Source organism: Callorhinus ursinus, unplaced genomic scaffold (assembly GCF_003265705.2).
Source record: "Callorhinus ursinus isolate GAN/ISIS: 27379988/994484 unplaced genomic scaffold, GSC_fseal_2.0 scaffold23, whole genome shotgun sequence".
NCBI classification, from domain to species: Eukaryota; Metazoa; Chordata; class Mammalia; order Carnivora; family Otariidae; genus Callorhinus; species Callorhinus ursinus.
Window position 1 is genome coordinate 21,072,480 of NW_027397085.1, and position 18,686 is coordinate 21,091,165.

The following is an 18,686-nucleotide window of genomic DNA, read 5'->3' on the forward strand; positions in this document are numbered from 1 at the left end:
CTAGAAGGAAAGCCTAAGACTTATTTTATTCACATCTACTTGGGATTTTTTTTCTCATGGTCTGGATGATTTATTCACCAACTAAATGAGTGCTCTCCATGCTTGCTTTGCTAAATTGTAGACGGTTTCTGCAATGTTCACCTAACTTGAGGATTTACTTTATTAGATAGAAAAACAGGAGGCAGAAAATCACCGGTTACAACAGGAACTACAGGATGCCCGAGACCAGAATGAGCTGCTGGAGTTTCGAAACCTAGAGCTAGAAGTAAGGAAATGATGATAATAATGATAATAAAAATAATTGTAACAATTAACTTGCACTGAACACATCCTATGTGTGAGGTGCTAAATTAAGCATTTCAGATGCCCACTCTCATTCACCCTCACAACCCTAATCGAGATTTTAGAGATGAGGCCACTGAGCTTGAATAACTTGCCCAATACCTGGGACTGTAAGTGATAAAGCACTGATGCAAGTCAGAATTGTCTGCTCAGGAAAAAAAAAAAAAAGAATTGTCTGCTCAGATACTGTACTTTTCGTCACCATTGCCTTTAAGAACAAGAATGAATAATTTTTAAATAATTTACATAATAGATTTCAAACTTCATCAATATTTCATAGCTTTAAAATAATCATTTCCATCCTTCATTGAATTCTGACTCATAAAAATGTTACCTCAAGAATTATATTTCAGATTGTGCTATATACAAAAATATTTTGTTATACACTTGAATTCGTGAGTAAACTTTTTTAATCTATAGTGCACTTATGCAAAAGGCTAAGAAGCAAGGTAACTTGTTTTAGGAAATACCTTGGTTAACCTGACCAAATTTCACTCCTTTTTTTTTTTTTTAAGTAAAACATATCAGTCAAATAAGATTTTAATTGTATCACACAGAGTCTGGCCTGGGGGGCACCTGGCTGGCTCGGTCAGTAGAGCATGTGACTCTTGATCTCAGGGTCATGAGTCTAAGCCCCATGTTGGGTGTAGAGATTACTTAAAAAAATAATTAAAAAAAAACAGGGGTGCCTGATGGCTCAGTCAGTTAAGAGTCCGACTCTTGATTTCAGCTCAGGTCATGATCTCAGGTTTGACATCGAGCCCCATGTTGGGCTTCACACTGGGGGTGGAGGCTGCTTAAGATTCTCTCTCTCTCTGCCCCACCCCCTTTCCCTCTCTAAAAAAAATAAAAATGAAAAAGCCTGAGTTCTTTGGGGCACGTGGGTGTCTCAGTCAGAAGAGTGTACAACTCTTGATCGGTGGATCATGAGTTCTAGCCCCACATTGGGGGTAGAGATTACTCAAATAAATATTTTTTTAAAAAAAGAATCTGGCTTAGAATCTGACTGAATGTATGTGGATACGAAAGATGAGAAAATTTCCCATGTGATAGCTCTGTTATTTTGCCAGGAGTTTCTTTTTGAGGTTTTTTCAAATTAGATCTGGATAGAGTTAGCAGTTGGTGTTCCTCAGTGAGGAAGAGCGAAGTCCTCTTTAGTAGCTCACGTATCTTCATCGTAAAACTTGAGTGGATTGATTGAATATGCAAAAGGCCGTTAGCAGCCATAAAACTTCATGGTCAAAAGACCATTCTCTGTGACACCTGAAAGCTCTAAATATTCATATAGTTTAAATGGGAACTTCACTTCCGACATTTCTCTGACCAAAAAATTTGCAAGACTGAATGACACCATCTATGAATCTTCTACCATACCTCTTAGTTGATCAGTCAGTTCTTTTCCATTAAATTTAAGCATGAACATCTTGAGTTTGATTTTTTTTTTGCCACATGACATTGATAAACTACTGCAATAGCATAAAGAGAGAGCACAGACAACTGGTTTAGTGTTTAATCAGTTGTTGCTTTTTTTTTTAATTCCCATATATTCTTCACTGTATTTCAAGGAAAGAGAGAGACGATCCCCTCCATTTAATCTACAAATTCACCCATTCTCTGATGGTGTGAGTGCTCTACAGATCTACTGTATGAAAGAAGGTGTCAAGGTAGGCAGATACTCAATTTTTTATGTTTGTAAAAAGTAGAGAAACTGGGAATTGGAAAAGGGGAGTTTATTCATCACTTTTGTTTTTCAGTCACTGGATGTTATTTTGATACCAACTATGTAGCAACTGAAAAGTCGCATCTAGGTGCCAGGCTGGTTCAGTTAGTAGGGCGTGCCACTCTTGCTCTCAGGGTCGTGAGTTTGAGCCCCATGTTGGGCGTTGGAGCCTACTTAACATAATTTTTTTTAAAAAATTATTTAAAAAAAGATGTGTGACAGATGTATGAATGGTAACAGCAAAGAAACAGGAAATCATGATTATTTAGAACAGAGTAGGGTAAAGAAGATACAGATTCAAAATATTAAGATAATTACCCTTAATTATCTAGGGGAAATATTAAATAACAAAATATCAGTACTTTGAGAAGCACATTTCAAGTATAGCAGATGAAAAAATATCTGTCGAGTCCCTTTGTTACGCTGTCTTAAGTGCTGTGGGATTCATAATCTTGGAATTTTGGTGGTGGAAGAGACCTTAAAATCATCTAGCCCACCATCTCTTTTGATTACGTTTAATTTAGGGAAGATTTCTCTTTTGGAAGGAACTTATGATTTCTAACGTGTTGTTCATTTAGATAAAATGTAATTCTGTCTTTAGGGATATTGGGATCCATTTTAAACATTAAGGTTGAATGGAGGTGGCCCCATCTCCTGGAAAATATATTGTCCTTCAATGTAATGCAATCACATGGTGGGTCTCTATTCCGCAGGGAAAGCTGGGAAGCCTCCCGCTGTTCCTGGTCTCTCCTTGACCCTGTGCATGGCCCTCCCTGCTCCCACTCTGAGCTGCCAGATAATACCTGCTTTCGTTGCCTTCTCTCTACCTGTGAAACTCCCCCTTCCTGGTGGTAGGGGTCTGGTTGTAAGAGGAGAGAGGTGTACTAATGAAGTAAAAAGTGGGAGGAAAACTGGGTAGTAAAATTGCACTTCCTTGTTTTCCATCCTAAACCTCTTTCAGGGTGTTTAAACTTCTGTCCTTCCTGGGCTACCCCAAAATTTGTAAACCAGAGCAGTTTGTTGGGTTTTTTTTTATTCAGCTCTAATTAAATGAAAAGGGCTTCTACTTTGTCTTTTCCTTAGATACTTTTCTTAGATAAATCACAAACAACCTATTCTGGTGGATGAAATTTATATGTAGGGGAACTTTTTCAAATGGAGTTCAGCTGCTTCAAACTGACTCAAGAAATATAGTTAAATGAGCTATTTTCCACAGCATGAAATTAATGCTAAAAAATGGAAGGTACTCTAGTTTTCTATGTGGCAATCAAAATCTCAGGCAGGTCAGAATTCCATTAATTAGAATGAAATTAGTTGATTATATTTATTACTTGTTACTTTTCTTTATACCTACAATATCATAATTCAAAAAAATTGGCAATTAATAAGAAAAAACTTTAATGAAAGAATTCCAAGTCCTTACTATATCCTAGACTCTCTCATATACCATCCCTTTATCCTCAAGATCAGCCTATGAAGGAGGTATTTTGCAGCTGGTGAAATTGAGAATGAACTGTTAAGTAGTTTGCTCAGGTTCACACAACTTGGAAGAAGCAGGGTGAAAACATTAAACCACGTGTGCCTGATTGAAAACAACCCAAGGAAGTATGGGTCTTAAAATGTTTTCTCAAAGTTACAGGTCAAGCAGTGATAGAATAGTAAGCCACCTTTGTGTCTTTGATTGGAATGTGTCTCCTTGATGTTGCAGGATGTGAACATCCCTGATCTCATAAAGCAGCTTGATATCCTGGGTGATAATGGGGTAAGTAATGAATTGATTAAGGGCAGTAAATATATGAATTTGCCCAAAGAGGGGCAAGAAATACTTGCTAGGGCATCATGTATAAAATAATAGCAAGTGAGAGCCCACGTTCACTTAAGGATGTAGCTCCTTGAAGAGAATCAATCATTTATCAAACAAGTTGGTTGAAGGGTTGTAAGGATCTCTGGAAGGCAGTGGCAGAAATGGGAACTTGTGAAGTGCTTTTCATGGGCTGGTTTCACGTTTGAATGCCGACCACATCTGCAGTGATTAAAGCTAATTACTTTCTCTCTGTTGCCTGGAGCCATCTAGCGTGAAATTAATCAGTCATGCAGTTGCAACTGCTGCTAAATAGTAGGGTTGGTGGCAGCCCCATAAAAATGGACCAGGAAACTATAATCTCTTTTCTTTCTAAAAACACCTTCCAGGCAGGGTCAAGGCATATTAATTCAGTGGGAGGAACATTCATTGAGATACTATGTGAATGATGCATATAAGTTGGAGGAGTCACCCATTTTTTTTTGCCTTGAAAACTCATCAAAGGAGAGAAGAGAATCAATTAAATCACATCAAACCACTATGAAAAAGATTACTTGTTATTTCATTTTGGTTTCTGCTTTTCTCATAACCTGACTATTAGCTAAGTATGCTCACAGTGAAACACAAAAGCAAGTCAGTATTAGAGATATAAGAAAAAAAAATCACATTTAATGTCCTTTTACATGTTTTGAATGGTCTTTTTGTTAAGAATTGTAGAATAGAACATCTGTTATGTTACATACATGTATCTGCGGTAGTATCTATGGTAGGCAGTTAGGCAGATAGTGCAAATATCGTTAACAGTCTTCAGCTTATTTTCTTTCTTTCTCTCTCTCTCTCTCTCTCTCTCCCTCCCTCTCTTTTGGCAGAACTTAAGAAATGAAGAACAAGTGGCCATAATTCAGGCCAGCACTGTGCTGTCCCTGGCAGAAAAGGTAATATATCAAACTAACATTCAAATCATCTCAATGTCTGACTTCACACCTAAAGAGCCAGGTAGGGTTGAAGGACATTCTCTTTGCACATGACTCTGTGTTACTGAATACCTAATAAGTATCTTTTTTTTTTCCAGGGTGATAGAACCCCTATAGAATGAGAACACACAAAAGAAAAGTCTACACACTGATCTGGGGTGGGTGGATAATTTCTTGCTTTGTAGTCTCAAAAAATGGAACACTTTCTGGATTACATTATCCAAACAATCCCTCCCAAGCTGGGACTGGGACAGCTGTAAAGAAGGGTTTTGTTGAGAGGTGGTAAAATGGCGCCTGGCTCTTTTTATGCGCTCTTCCCTGGCTGCGTACACACCAGTTGTCCCCAACTGATTCTGTAATTCAGTGGTGGCTCACTGCAGTCACATTCAGAAAGCCCAACCTGGGGACTGGCAGAAGAGCAACACTGAGTGTGTTCTGGCCCCCTTGTGTCGAAAACTGGTAAATGGTAGGGAGAGAGACAAAGGAAAGAGCCAAGTGGAGAAGCTTGATGACTGGCTATGTTCAGGGTGTCACGAGAATCAGCACTTACTTGAGAGGCTCATGTACATGGTTGGATAAAATGACAACTGTATAAATTCCTTGAGATGCTTTCTTAATTCCTAAATGCATAAAGAGTTTGTTATAAATTAAATGAAACCATAAACAAGCAAGTGATCTCCTTTCTCCAGTCTGAAGTAAGGGAATCCTCCAGGTCAAATGATTTATTGAGTTACTCAAACAATACCATGACATAAAGGGAAAACAATGTAGGGAGAGGCAAGGACTGCTATAAGATAAAAAGTTACTTAAGAAATATTAAAATGATCCTTTTTTGGATCGGATCCAAGGACACCAAGTGTGGAAGAAAGGATACTTTGCTGACAGCTGGGGAGATTTAAATATGGATCAGGAATGATATAACAAAAGGAGTTCATGTTCATTTTACAAGGTATAAAAATGGTCTTTGAATTAAGGATTTTTTTTTTAAAGGCCTTTTCTGTTAGGGATATATACTGAGGTATTTACATGTGAAATGATATCTGGGATTTACTTTGTAAAATCCTTACTTACTTTATGCTTTAATTACAGACGTATCACCCTCCCTCTCCACAACAAATTAATAGCACCACACTATCTCTAACATAAGGTCCATAATCCAGAACTTGCCATGAGGGCCCCGAGGATCTGGCCCTTACCTGCTTCTCCAGGAGCCCACTTGTTTCTTTGGTCCATAGCAAAGGTCCAGCCATACACAAATCCTTCTGGGGCCCCTGTCTTCTGTCTCTGTCTCTCTCTCTCTCTCTCCATCTCTATCACTCTTTCCATCCCTTGGTCCTTTACACTGTTCTCTTTGCTTAGAAGATATTCCCTTTTTCCTTTTCTGCCTCGGTCTGGCTAAATCTGAACCATAAGACATGCCTCTGTGTGGGGAAGCCTTCTTATTCACCCAAGCCCAGTTAGGTGGTTTTTTCTCTGTGTTTCCACAGGGACTTATGCATCTGCTACTATGGCTTTTAACAACTATAACGTGGCTGCTCATTTTTTGCGGTTGTTGTATGCCCCCCAACCACCTACCGCTAGACTTTAAGCTCCATGAGGGCAAGTATGGTATCTGTTTACTCCACTTTGTTTGCCTAGCTTTTCACAATAGCTCAGCACATCTAACAGGTAGTCAACAAATGTTTACTGAAGGAGTGAACAAGAGACCGTGAATGTCCACAGGACAGTGTTCTAGTGACATCCAGTTGGATGAAGAAAACACAGTCTGTATTCCCAGGTCTGCTACAGTCATTTGACAGCAAAAGCCAGAGTGTCTCATTCAGTTGGACTCATAAAGGCTACAATTCTTTATTGCAAGAAAAGTCACCTTAGTTTAGGAATACCAAGAAAACTTGCCTTTCTGTAAAAGGCAAGGATTCAGGACATGAAGGAAAGGATAGGGAAATGGAAAAGGAAATAGGAATAGGAAAAAAGAAAAGGAAAAATAGGTCTGTGTGCCTTGCATTTACTTAGATTGTTGGAAGAAAATCTTCCATTCCCTGCCCTGTGTGGCGTGTGGTGCAGCTTGAACTTGACCATAATTAACACTTGCATAGTGCTTCTTTTGCACTTGGCACTGTTCCAATTGCCAAAGTCTTGGTATGACTGTTCTATGTGAGGAATTTCATATATGAGGAATCCGAAGCATAGAGAAGGTAGATAACTGCCCCAGTCACACAGGTAGAAAATGATGGAATCAGGATTCATACTCAAGCAGTCTGTTTGCAGAGTCCATGATCTTCTTAACCACTGTACCCAAATTCCCCTTAAGCATCCTATTGAAAGCAAGAGGTGCCCTATGTGGAGCCCATAGGACCTGCTCTTTTAGAGCTTTGGTGAATTAGTTCGTGCCTCCACTTACCTCCAGTTGAACATGTACAGAGTGATGACAGTGTGCTTAGCACTGAGGATCTAAGTGAAAGAACCAGATGCATAAGACACAGGCCTGTCCTCAAAGTGCTCACAGTCTGGGCAATTACCTTTTGTGCAGATCTTTACAATTCACAAGTTTTAAAGTCACCTCCTACCTTTGGGATTCACAGATGAACATTTCTATCTCCCAGGAATTCTAAATGTCAACCTTGAAGCTTCTGATACTGCAACTTTGAATAGCATTCTGCTGTCTAGGAATATAACCTATAACCAGAGATTGAACCTAGACACATTTCCAACAAGTAAATCCTCTTGTGACTTTGTATTAAAAATAGCAAGAGCAGGGGCACCTGGGTGGCTCAATTGGTTGAGCGTCGACGCTTGATTTCGGCTCAGGTTATGATCTCAGGGTCGTGGGATCAAGCCCCACATCACGCTCCACACTCAGCAGGGAGTTGACTTGAAATTCTCTCTCTCCCTCTTCTTCTTTCCCTCCCCCTGCCTGTGTGTGCCGCATGCTCTCTCTGTCTGTCTTTAAAAAATATATAAGAGCTGTGACCTTAAGTGAGAACATGAGAACATGTTATGGGCCAGGTACTGCACAAATCTCCTTGTTGTTGACAACTGTCCTATATTCACCCATTCTTTGCATTCTACACATGAAGAAACTGAGATGTGGGCTTCAGTAACTTGTCCTGCATCACAAGTTATAAGCGCTTCAAGTCAACACACAAATCTATATCTGGAGCCCATGACTGAACTGCTTCAACTTACTGTACTCTTAAAAACACTGTTTACAGGAGAATTTGTTTCTCAATGATAAATGGGCAGCAAGTGAAAGGAAGCATTTTAATAAAGCATGATGGTATACAATTGCATTATGAGGCTATTTACCCATGATTTTGACGGAAATTTGCTTCAAGGGGAAACCACGGGTGTGTGCAAGAACTGAGGGAGTAGCCCCTCCAGTCTCCTCGGGGAATTTCTTCTTTCCCCTAAGAGGTTATTGGACATGGTGTCGCCTTGTGAATGTCAAGGCCTTTGCATATAGAAAAAATGCTCAGTGCATCACATAATTTATCACAAACTGAAAAAGAAATGTCTAGTAGTGAGGCAAACTTCTAACAGTGTAGAAGTACAAAAATAAATGTTGACCAAAAACTAGAATTTATTGGGTACCCAGTACATGCAATCCACTGTGAATAGTGCCTAACATTAATTGAATCCTTTAATCTTCAAATTATTAACCCTATTTCATAGAAAAGAAGGTCAAGGCTTAGATGAGATAATCAAGGCCACACAGCCATGAAAAGCTAGAATTGGGATTAGACCCAAGGTAATATGCCTTTAGATTATTACCCAAGGTAATATGCCCCCACGATTATTATGCCCAGCTGCCTCCCTAAGGGATAAGCTTATGTTTAACTTGGGAGAGACCCATTATAATAATTTGTTCTATTAAACCAAATATGTGGCAAGCTCATGCCATATTATTCAAAATCTAATTTTACTCAGGGTGCTGATCAATGTTAACATCAGTGCCATGTAACAGGATGATATATTCTAAGTGTTAGGAAAGGTAGGTTTTTTTAATGTGATTAAAATGTCTCCACTCAACAAAAATGATTCTTCAACACTTAGCTGTAGGCAGTTTCAAACACTGAAAAACTGCCATTTCTCCAGTCTCACCTGGCCTTCTTTCTTTTATCATGTTTCCCCCAACCGTGGAGAACTGGATGTCTCTTCTGCTTGGAATCTTCCCGTCATTTTTGCCTAATCATCTCTCTCAAATTCATCAAACTCAGTTGCAGTTGTCACTTCCAAGAAAGCCTCCTCTGGTGTTCTCTAATGAGGGCAAAAAAACATGTGGGTCTTATTCACCATCAAAGCCCTAGTACTTAGTGCAGTGCCTGACACATGGTAGACGTCAAGGAATGCATTTGCTGAATGAATGAATGAAAAATGATATTTCCCGAACTAAGAGATAAAATGCACCAAGTTTTCACTTCAGTACTCATCTGCTTCCTGAGATATAAGAGGAAGAGACAAAACAACTCAGTAGACTGCACGGTATACACCATGTCAAGCAATCATGTAGACTGTTTTGTCTTGTTTACTCCTTAGTGGATCCAGCAAATTGAAGGAGCTGAGGCTGCCCTACACCAGAAAATGATGGAATTGGAAAGTGACATGGTGAGTACAAAGAAGAGGTATCAGAAAAATGAAGAAAACTTGACAAGGCAAATGGAAAACAACCATTTTCTACCAGTTTTATCTGGCACTGATGGAAGTTTGCAGCTTCCCATTATTTTGTGTACAGACTATGGAACAAAATTCCTGGAAGTATCCCATAAGTTCAAGTTATATTCTTCAAAAATATGTTGTGTTTTTTATAATATTTCTAAAACTAATGCTGAAGAGAATTCAATTAGGTGTTTTTTTCCTTAGGCTAAACAATTTTTCCACCATATATGGTCATAGTAAAAAGTACAGAAATGATGAATGTAACTCTGATTTTAAAAATCTCCAAACCACTTCATGCTCATTAGGATGGCCACTATCAAAAAAACAGAAGTTAGATGTTGGTGGGGATGTGGAGAAATTGGAACCTGTGCACTGCTGGTAGGAATGTGAAATGGTGTGTGGCTGCTAAGGAAAATACTATGGTGGTTGCTGAAAAAATTCAAAATAGAATTACCATCCAATCCAGGAATACCACGTTTGGGTATATGCCCAAAATAACTGAAGGTAGGGTCTCAAAAAGATATTTGTACACCCATGTTCAAGGCAGCATTATTCACAATAGCTTAAATGTGGAAGCAACCCAAATGTCTATCAGTGGATGAATGGATAGCAGAATGTGGTCTATACATACAATGAATATTATCCAAGGTTTTAAAAGGAAGAAAATTGTAACATATGATATAACATGGGCATAATGCTAAGTGAAATAAGCCAGTCACAAAAAGACAAATACTGGATGATTCCACTTACGTAAGTATCCAGAGTAGTCAAACTCCTAGAAAGTAGGGACGACGGCTGTCAGAGGCTAAAAGGAAGAGAAATTGGGGTGTTGTTGTTTAAGGGGATTAGTTTCAGCTTTGTGAAATGAAAAGCATTTTGGAGATTAGCTGCTTAACCATGTAAATATCCTTAACACTACCAAACTGTACACTTAAAAACGGTTAAGAGCGTAAAATTTATGTTGTGTGTGTTTTACTACAATTAAAATTTTTTTTTAATCCCCAAGCATAGGAATTGTTGATTATAATTTATAGGAATATGTAGAATTTTATAACTGTACTGTCATTAGTATTATTACTACTAAAAAACAGGTAGTGATTCCTATCAGGTTAGGGAATCCTATAATAAAAACAACTTGTATTTACATAGTATGTGACAGCTCACACATCATTTGCTTATATTTTACATGGAGTTTCTATTTTGCCAAAAGGTTAGACTCTAAAGTCAAAGCATGTGACAAGAACTGTTTATCTTAAAAAAAAAACAAAACAAAACAAAAAAAAACCTTGAAAAAGGCAGGGGAACATTAGGTTGAAGTCTCAGCTCATCCAGGTTTTGTGGCAGGAGCAAAGCGCTCTCATTAAGTGACACCCCCATTCTCTAAATCATTATCCATCTTTGTGTTTGCTAGTTGTACACAGATAATTTTGAATAATTGTTTTATTATACCACTGTGCATTCCTAAACATTCTTACAAAAACAGACTCTCCCAATATATTGGCACCGATATACTTACTAGTTACTAAGTTACCTTGTCAAAATAGAATCTGTTCTTAACCATGTACTCTTGGATTGGCAAAAAAATCCTTTAAAGCATTCCATGTGGATTGGTCATTATATCTTTTATACTTCTTTCCACTGATTTTCACATTCCCTGTGTGAGGCTATGAAAGTTGAACTATTTCCCTAACAGACAAAATCTATGACCCTACAAATGCTAGTGACTTGTCTTGCGGTGGAATTCGAGAAAACATTAATCAGTACAATGTATATATCACTTCCTAGTAAACTCAATTGACTCTTTCTATTTATCATTATGGCCCCCTTCTTATAGGAACAATTCTGCAAAATAAAAGGCTATCTAGAGGAAGAACTAGACTACAGAAAACAAGCTCTCGACCAAGCATATATGGTAGGTACAGCAGAAAGACACCCAGAGTGTTCACAATTCTCTACTGCAGAGTAAAGCGTCCTGGTTTGTTTGTCGTGCCAAGTGCTTGAATAGACCACGATATGAAGCTCATTTATTCTGTGGTTTCTAGTTCCGGTTTTAGAACATATACATCCCTACCTCTTTCCTATTATAATAATCTTACAATACTTAATAACTATTTAATTATGCTTCATTTAAAAAATTAAGTGTATGTTATTATAAAATGCTTTAATGAAGGACAGATCGGATGGTACTGTGGATTAAAGAGAAATTTTATTAAATCAAATCCAATGGTGTGGGAGCCTAATGTAGTGATAGAATGATAGAGCCTTTAAAATGTCTGTTATGTACATTTTTACCTGACGTATTTCTCCCAACAACCCTGCAAGGTATAGGTAATCTGATTATTCCTATATTACATATGAGCATATGAGAGAATGAAGGCTTGGAGAGTGAAAGAACTTTGCCTGACAAAGCAAGCAGGTAGGGCCCAGGTCTGACTCCAAACCCTGTGGCCTTCACTACCGTAATCCATCCAGCCACAGTAGGGAAGGCTCTTCGGTAAATGGGCTGTGCCTCTTTCTCTCCCGCAGAACATTGTGCTGACTGAAGAGCACATTTGATTCATTCCCCATACCAAACTCATAACACATTATTCCTAATATTGGACTACGGCTTGCCTGTCTTCTTTCCATATGCTGCACCCCCCGCCGCCCCATTAATTCACAGTACTGACTTAAGAGAAAAAGACCACACTTAAAAGAGGAATATCTCGAGTTGTTAGTAGAGGTTTTTATAATGCTTTCCTGGAGGCAGCCTGAGTCACTTTGGGGATGAAAGTGAAGCACTTAGCCCCGGATTGTAACAAAGATGAATTAGTCTTCCCTTCCAAAATGAGTAAGAGATTCGAAGCCCCACTTGATGGGGAAAGAGAAAATGAGAGTTGGTCCCTGGAGAATCAAGAAGGAAGCACTCCCCCCCCTTCCTACCCTTTTATCCTTGCCCCCTCCACCTATACATGACAGGGTTCAGCTGTGCGTTCGTGCGAACCATGACTGAGTACTTGTTCAGACAACCACATTTAATGTTAAAAAGAAGAGATCTGCTTAGTCCAGCACAAGAGCTAGGAAAACACCCCTTACCCAGGCATGACCATCCACCTCTGTCAAAGTCACAGGGGGTAAGATTGTAGGTTTGGGCTGCTATCTCTGAAGCACGTTAAAAAAAAATAACTGGGATATAAGAAGCAGTAGACTCTTCATCTAAAACAAGACCAAAGAGAAGACCAAGGAGGCATTTTATAGCTAAAGCAGCTGTAAATCTCAGAGTATTAAAGAACAATCCAATTCTGAAGACTCTAGGCCACTTTTAGATCATATCTCCCAATTTGTATTTTAAGATGTGGAGACTGTACAGCCATCTTCAAGTTCATAGGTGTGTCCTGTGGAAGAGAGGTGGCCTTTTGTACATGAAATATATCTCCAGTTTCAAGTATTCCAACTTAGGCCACTTTTCAATGCTTATTTCTAAAAGTACAGCCACCATGATAGATGTCTAAATGTCTGAAGGGCTGTCAAGTGAAAGAGAGACCAAATTTATTCTCAGCTACATTTGGGAACAGAAGGATATACAGTTCTTATAACAAAGTAAGGACTTCCTCAAAATGAAATGGACAGGATCCCAAGAAGAACAAATTCCCCATCACCAGAGAAGTTCACATATTGTTAGCTCGATGACATTTAGGGAATCTTACAAAGGGGATTATCAAAATGGTAGTTAGGCTGGACAAGCTTTGAAGTTTATCATATTGCTATGATCCTGTAAGATTACAATGGTGCGTGACCCCCGCCCCCATACACACAGGTGTCTCTGTTCACATTCCACACATCAATGCTAAGTTCCAAAGTTAGACTTTTCTAATTCTGTTTACCAGAGGATCCAGGAACTAGAAGCTACTTTGTACAATGCTCTGCAGCAAGAAACTGTTATCAAGTTTGGTGAACTGTTAAGTGAAAAACAGCAAGAGGAGCTGAGGACAGCAGTAGAAAAGTTACGGCGGCAGATGCTGAGGAAGAGCAGAGAGTATGACTGTCAGATTCTTCAGGAGAGAATGGAGCTCTTACAGCAAGCCCATCAGGTGAGGACTGAGTCACTGCATCTGTGTAGGGTTGGTACTAAGCAAATGGGACTTAGTACTAAGTACATGGTACTGAGTATGGGTGTGGAGAAGCCCAGGAGCTATAAACTATTTTCAGAGAGTAAAATAACTATTGTTTTCCACCTAGACTCAGAGACAGGAGGACAGTTTCGTAATGATTCAGTCTTAAGAAAATTGGCATTTCGGAAGCATTGCATACTGCTGCCATTTTGGGAACTATTTTGTCATGAAAGACCCTTTCAATCTCCTGGAGCCTGATTAGCTCCCTTATGCAGGGAAGCAAGATTCTCCCCAGGACAGAAATAATGCCTCCAACCTGTTACTCACCCCAGTCCATAAGCTAGCCTGATCCAATAATCTGAATAGGGTAAAGGAGAACAAGGGCCTTTTTCTTTATTCCCAGAACAAACAGCAACACCAACAAAGCCTGGAAGCTGCCGCTTACTTACTGGCATTTGCTATGTCAGGAACTAAACTTACATCATTGCATTTAATCTTCACAATAGCCCACCGAGGTAAGTATTCTTATGATCCCAATTGAGGAGATAATGATACTGATGACAAGAGTGCTTCAGTTTGCCCAAGATGACCCAGATAGCAAGCTCCAGAGCCAGCATTACCACTCAGGTGGGCATGACTCAAGGCCAGTGCATCTAACCACGGCACTACACTGTCATACACAGCTTGAGTTATCTATGATTGACGGGACTCATCTAGACCAGCAAGGCTCAAGAGACACTCAATTTATAGCCCAAATTCTTAATTCCAACTCTTAGTTCATGTCTTAGCTTGACAGGTGAGGACTAGGGCCCTGGTCAAAAAGCAGATTCCAAAAGAATTCCAAAATTGGTAGTGCCAGGCTGTCGTGTTTGGTACTAAGAAGCTGAGTATAGAAGTTGACTATAGAAGAAGTAAGAATCATGTGGTCTTCAGAGTTCAAGGTGAGTGGAAAAGGAACAGGTTATTTTATGACACCAATAGGAACGGTTTATGGGGAATATGACACCTAGCCTACCCCCTATGTAGCCAGGAGTTCTGTGAATCTTTATAGTCGGACAGATTATCCAAGTCAACAGGGGAGCTCTGAAGCTGTTCGTCCTAGAGATGGTGAACGCATGCATGTTTGTTTCAGTGGCCCTTCAGATTCCACCATAAAGTTCAGGGTTTTGACCCTGGAAAGGGTTTTTAAATCCTTTAATAATAGACTCCCTGGCATCATTAGTTGGGGAATGAAAGTGTCCTCTGCATAAATTTCTTATGCTACAGTAGCATTTAATTAATTTCAACAAATCAGGAGTTGTACCATGGAACCACAGCAGTGTTTATCTTTAAGATGTACAAATAATTATCTGAATTTATTTAGATTAAAAGCTTGTCATCTCTTTTGAGTCTTTAACCAGCTAAGGCGATTCACTCCCAAAAGACATGGTTTTGTTTGCTTTAAGTTATCAGTCTGAACGGATGGTTATGTTATATTTCTAAGCCTCAGAAATTCCCATTGAAATTCTCTATCTCTCAAACAAATGTTCACTAGAAAATGCCTTTTCTAGTTATTATTTCTTACTCTTTGCCTGCCATTGTAATCAGTAGTTCTGATTTGAGAGAATTATTCCAGAAGGTCTTGGCCAGAATTTGTCATATATCAGTATATGATCCGGGTAGATCATAGAGCATATCACTAACTATTCATGGGACATTTGTGTTTGAATGTTTCACTTACGAAACAGATCTAAATATTCATTCTTATCCTTACTTCTCCTGTCTTTCCCCAGCTGCCTGCCTTGGTCAGTAGAATTACCATATCCCAAAGCACTCAGGCTGGAAACCCTGGAGGCTTCTTGGTCTTTTATCTCCAGTAGTTAATACAGCACTACATCCATCTAGCATTTCCCCTGAAGTGTTTTTGAAGCTGTTGCATTTTTTCCACACTTGTCATCTCAGGCATATACAGGACCTCTCAATACTGCAGCAGGCCCAGCTTCTGCCAAATGTCCTCTGCTGTAACCCGGCTCCATCCTCTAATGCGTTTGTTCCGTCAGATGTTTAAATGCACCTCCTAGACTTTGAACACCGTGCCAGACATAGAGAATTCACATAGACCCTGCCTTTACAAAGCTTAGGACCTACTGATGGAGTCACAGGAGACTAATTCAAAGAAAAGTAACTCTAACTGCTATCTTTTGACAAGGGGTATAAAAAATCATAAGCAGTGTGCCTTGGGGACCCAGTTGTGGGGAAGACTTCCAGCTCTCCTCTCCTTAGTTCATCGTGCGAATCACTGCAATTTCTTTCACCTTTTCCGATGGTACATTCATCCTCAGATCCCAATTTCCAGTTGAGTCTGGTCCTATGCAGGTCTCTCCAGGTCCTTCATTAGCTGGCTTACCCCTTCCCTGGAAAGCTGACCTGAGACCGTCTGCAGAGCATACCTTCCTCTCTACTCGTGCAGACCTCTTCCTGGTACCACCTGGGCCATGACTCCCACCTCCAAGCCTTTGTTTGCCTGATCACTCACCCTAAAATGCCCTTCCATGTCTGCTTCATTTATCCAAATGTTCTCATTTTTTCCAGTCCCAGTTTAAGATCTATTTCCCATAGGATGTTCTCCCTGATAATAATGGACTACAGACTATTGAAAAAAAAAAATCTATACTGCGTACCCCGTTACACACTCTTTCACACCCATATTGAGGGCCTGCTTGTGCCAGAGACTAGGAGTGTGATGGTGGACGAAGACGTGAAGGTCACTGTTCTCACCCATCCTACAGATGAAAGGGGTCAAAGTGACAACACAAAAAACAATGACCAAGGCAATGTAGAGAGTGTCCATGAGTGCTATGAAGAAAAGTATACAATGGGTGTGTGAATTTGGGAAGAGAGGATTCACCACTTTAGAGTGGCTAGGCAGACCAGGCCTCTCCGAAGATGTCCAAAATCCCAGGGACCAGCCACACAAAGATCTTGGCAAAGTGTCCCCGAAGATAGGGACAACAGAGTCTAAGTCTCTACTGTGGGAACATTTGGAATATTCAAGAAACAAGAGAGAAGGCCATAAAAATGAAGCAGAGAGAGCCAAGAGGAAGTGGACATGAGGTGAGGTTGGAGCGGTAAGACAAGGCTAGATCAGGTTGGACCGTGAAGGAGTTGCGCTTAATATTCTGAGTGCAGCTTAGCTGCATCTTCCTTGTTCTTACCCCTGCTCCTCTCCCCCTTAAACTCAGGGACTGCCCTGGTGATTTCATGTGTTGGGAGTGCACCCTGCTGTAGACAGATGTAGTAAATTAGAAACAGGGAGGGCTGGCTGTAAGCTGTCACACCAGTCCTGATGCCAACAACAGCGACTTGGTGGACTTGCTAGCAGTACAGATAAGCCAGGCAGAAAAGGGATCGGATTTGGATCTGACGAGGATCCCCCTTGGATTGGATGGCAAGCAGATGGGAAGGAAAAAGAAATGGAACATGCGGCACACATTAGCTGAAGTAACTCATAATCAACACGTAGAGGCAGCTTCTTTGTACTCAACACTGCCCTAGTTACTAGAGATTGGTGATGAAGTTAAACATGGTTTTGCCATCGTTTACCCTTTCTACTTGAGCTGGGTTTCCCTGTGTTTCAAACTTTGTCTCCCCATCTGATCGGAATGGTTCTTTGAGATCAAGAACTCACTGGTGTCTGGACCCTCCATTACATCCAGCAAAGTCCTGTCCTCTGTAGGAAGTTGCCCAACAAGCACACGCTTGATGGCTGAAGAGACCCTGCAGTAATCTTACAGGTCCATGACTTCATTGATATAATACTTGCCTCCACATCCAATAGACATATCAAGGAATTATGTGCACACTCAAGGTGGAAATGTCTAGCAAATGTATTCTTTTATTGTGTAGCTTTGGCGCCTGGAAATATACACAAGCACACACATCACTCCCATGTACCCACACCATTAGCTTCCAGGCCCATTCTCTCACCCAGCATTCATTGTCCTCTAATTTCAAGGTCAGCCTCGATCGTCTCTCTGACCAAAACGCCTCATCCTCTCCTGCACACACATCTACCCCTTCCCTTTAAAGCAGACTCCTCAGTCTCTTCACTCCCTGCATTTGGTCCGATAATTGTGGTAGGGGGCTGTCCTGTGTATCGTCCTGGGCTCTGCCCATTAGATGCTAGTTGCAACCCCCATCCCAGATGTGATTACTGACCATCACTGTCAGATGTGATTCAAAAATGTCCAGACAGGGGCGCCTGGGTGGCTCAGTCGTTAAGCGTCTGCCTTCGGCTCAGGTCATGATCCCAGGGTCCTGGGATCGAGCCCCACATCAGGCTCCCTGCTCGGTGGGAAGCCTGCTTCTCCCTCTCCCACTCCCCCTTCTTGTTTTCCTGCTCTCACTGTCTCTCTCTGTCAAATAAATAAATAAAATCTTTAAAAAAAAAAAAAAAGTCCAGACAATCAGACAGTGATGATGGTTGCACCACCTTATGAAATTTTAAAACCACTGAATTGTATACTTCAGATTAAATTAACTAACTTGAAAAGATGTTCAGACATTGCCAAATGTCCCCTGAGGGGCAGAGTCATCCTCAGCTGAGAACCACTGTTTCAGAGAAAAGGGAGATAGGATTTTCAAGTTCAAGTATTCTTTGTTCTAGCTTTCCCTTTTTCTCCCCACATTGCATTATAAAAACCTCTCTTTCTATATTATCACCCCATTTAGCTTCCTCTATTTTCTTCTCAACTCCAATTCCCCACTTTCTGATTATTCCCAAAAGAGGTGTTAAAATAACAAGCCTACACTGTATACCCATGTGCCGTGAACCTAAAAGGCCTTTAGATTGCCACATCGAAACTGGAGGACTATTTTTCACTTGCAAATGATTGTCTATGTAATGTTGGTTTTAAATCTGTGCTATTTAAATTGCTGGAATTTTGTTATATAGTTGACAGGTAAGTTCAGAGACAGTTCCGGAACTAACATTTTTGTCTTTAGGCTTACTTGTGCTATTTTTGCTATCTTTAGTTTTCCTCTAATTTTAATCACTTCCCTCCTTGGAATGTTTGGTGAAGTGTAATCTCTTTTTGGTTTTATGAGAACTGGCAAATCCTGTT

General features: G+C 40.1%; 1 protein-coding gene across 5 annotated transcripts in view; it reads left to right on the forward strand.

The window, feature by feature from the left end:
• The window catches only part of JAKMIP2 (janus kinase and microtubule interacting protein 2), a 134,524-nt gene that overhangs the window by 95,908 nt on the left and 19,930 nt on the right, over positions 1-18,686 (forward strand). For 3 of the 5 annotated variants that reach the window (XM_073905491.1, XM_073905492.1, XM_073905493.1), the window contains 7 exons: positions 167-265; positions 1,908-2,006; positions 3,771-3,824; positions 4,733-4,798; positions 9,374-9,442; positions 11,328-11,405; positions 13,360-13,563. In XM_073905491.1, the coding sequence (XP_073761592.1) occupies positions 167-265; positions 1,908-2,006; positions 3,771-3,824; positions 4,733-4,798; positions 9,374-9,442; positions 11,328-11,405; positions 13,360-13,563 (669 nt within the window). The remainder of the gene's footprint in view (positions 1-166; positions 266-1,907; positions 2,007-3,770; positions 3,825-4,732; positions 4,799-9,373; positions 9,443-11,327; positions 11,406-13,359; positions 13,564-18,686) is intronic. The other 2 variants (XM_073905494.1, XM_073905495.1) reach the window with 1 other exon arrangement.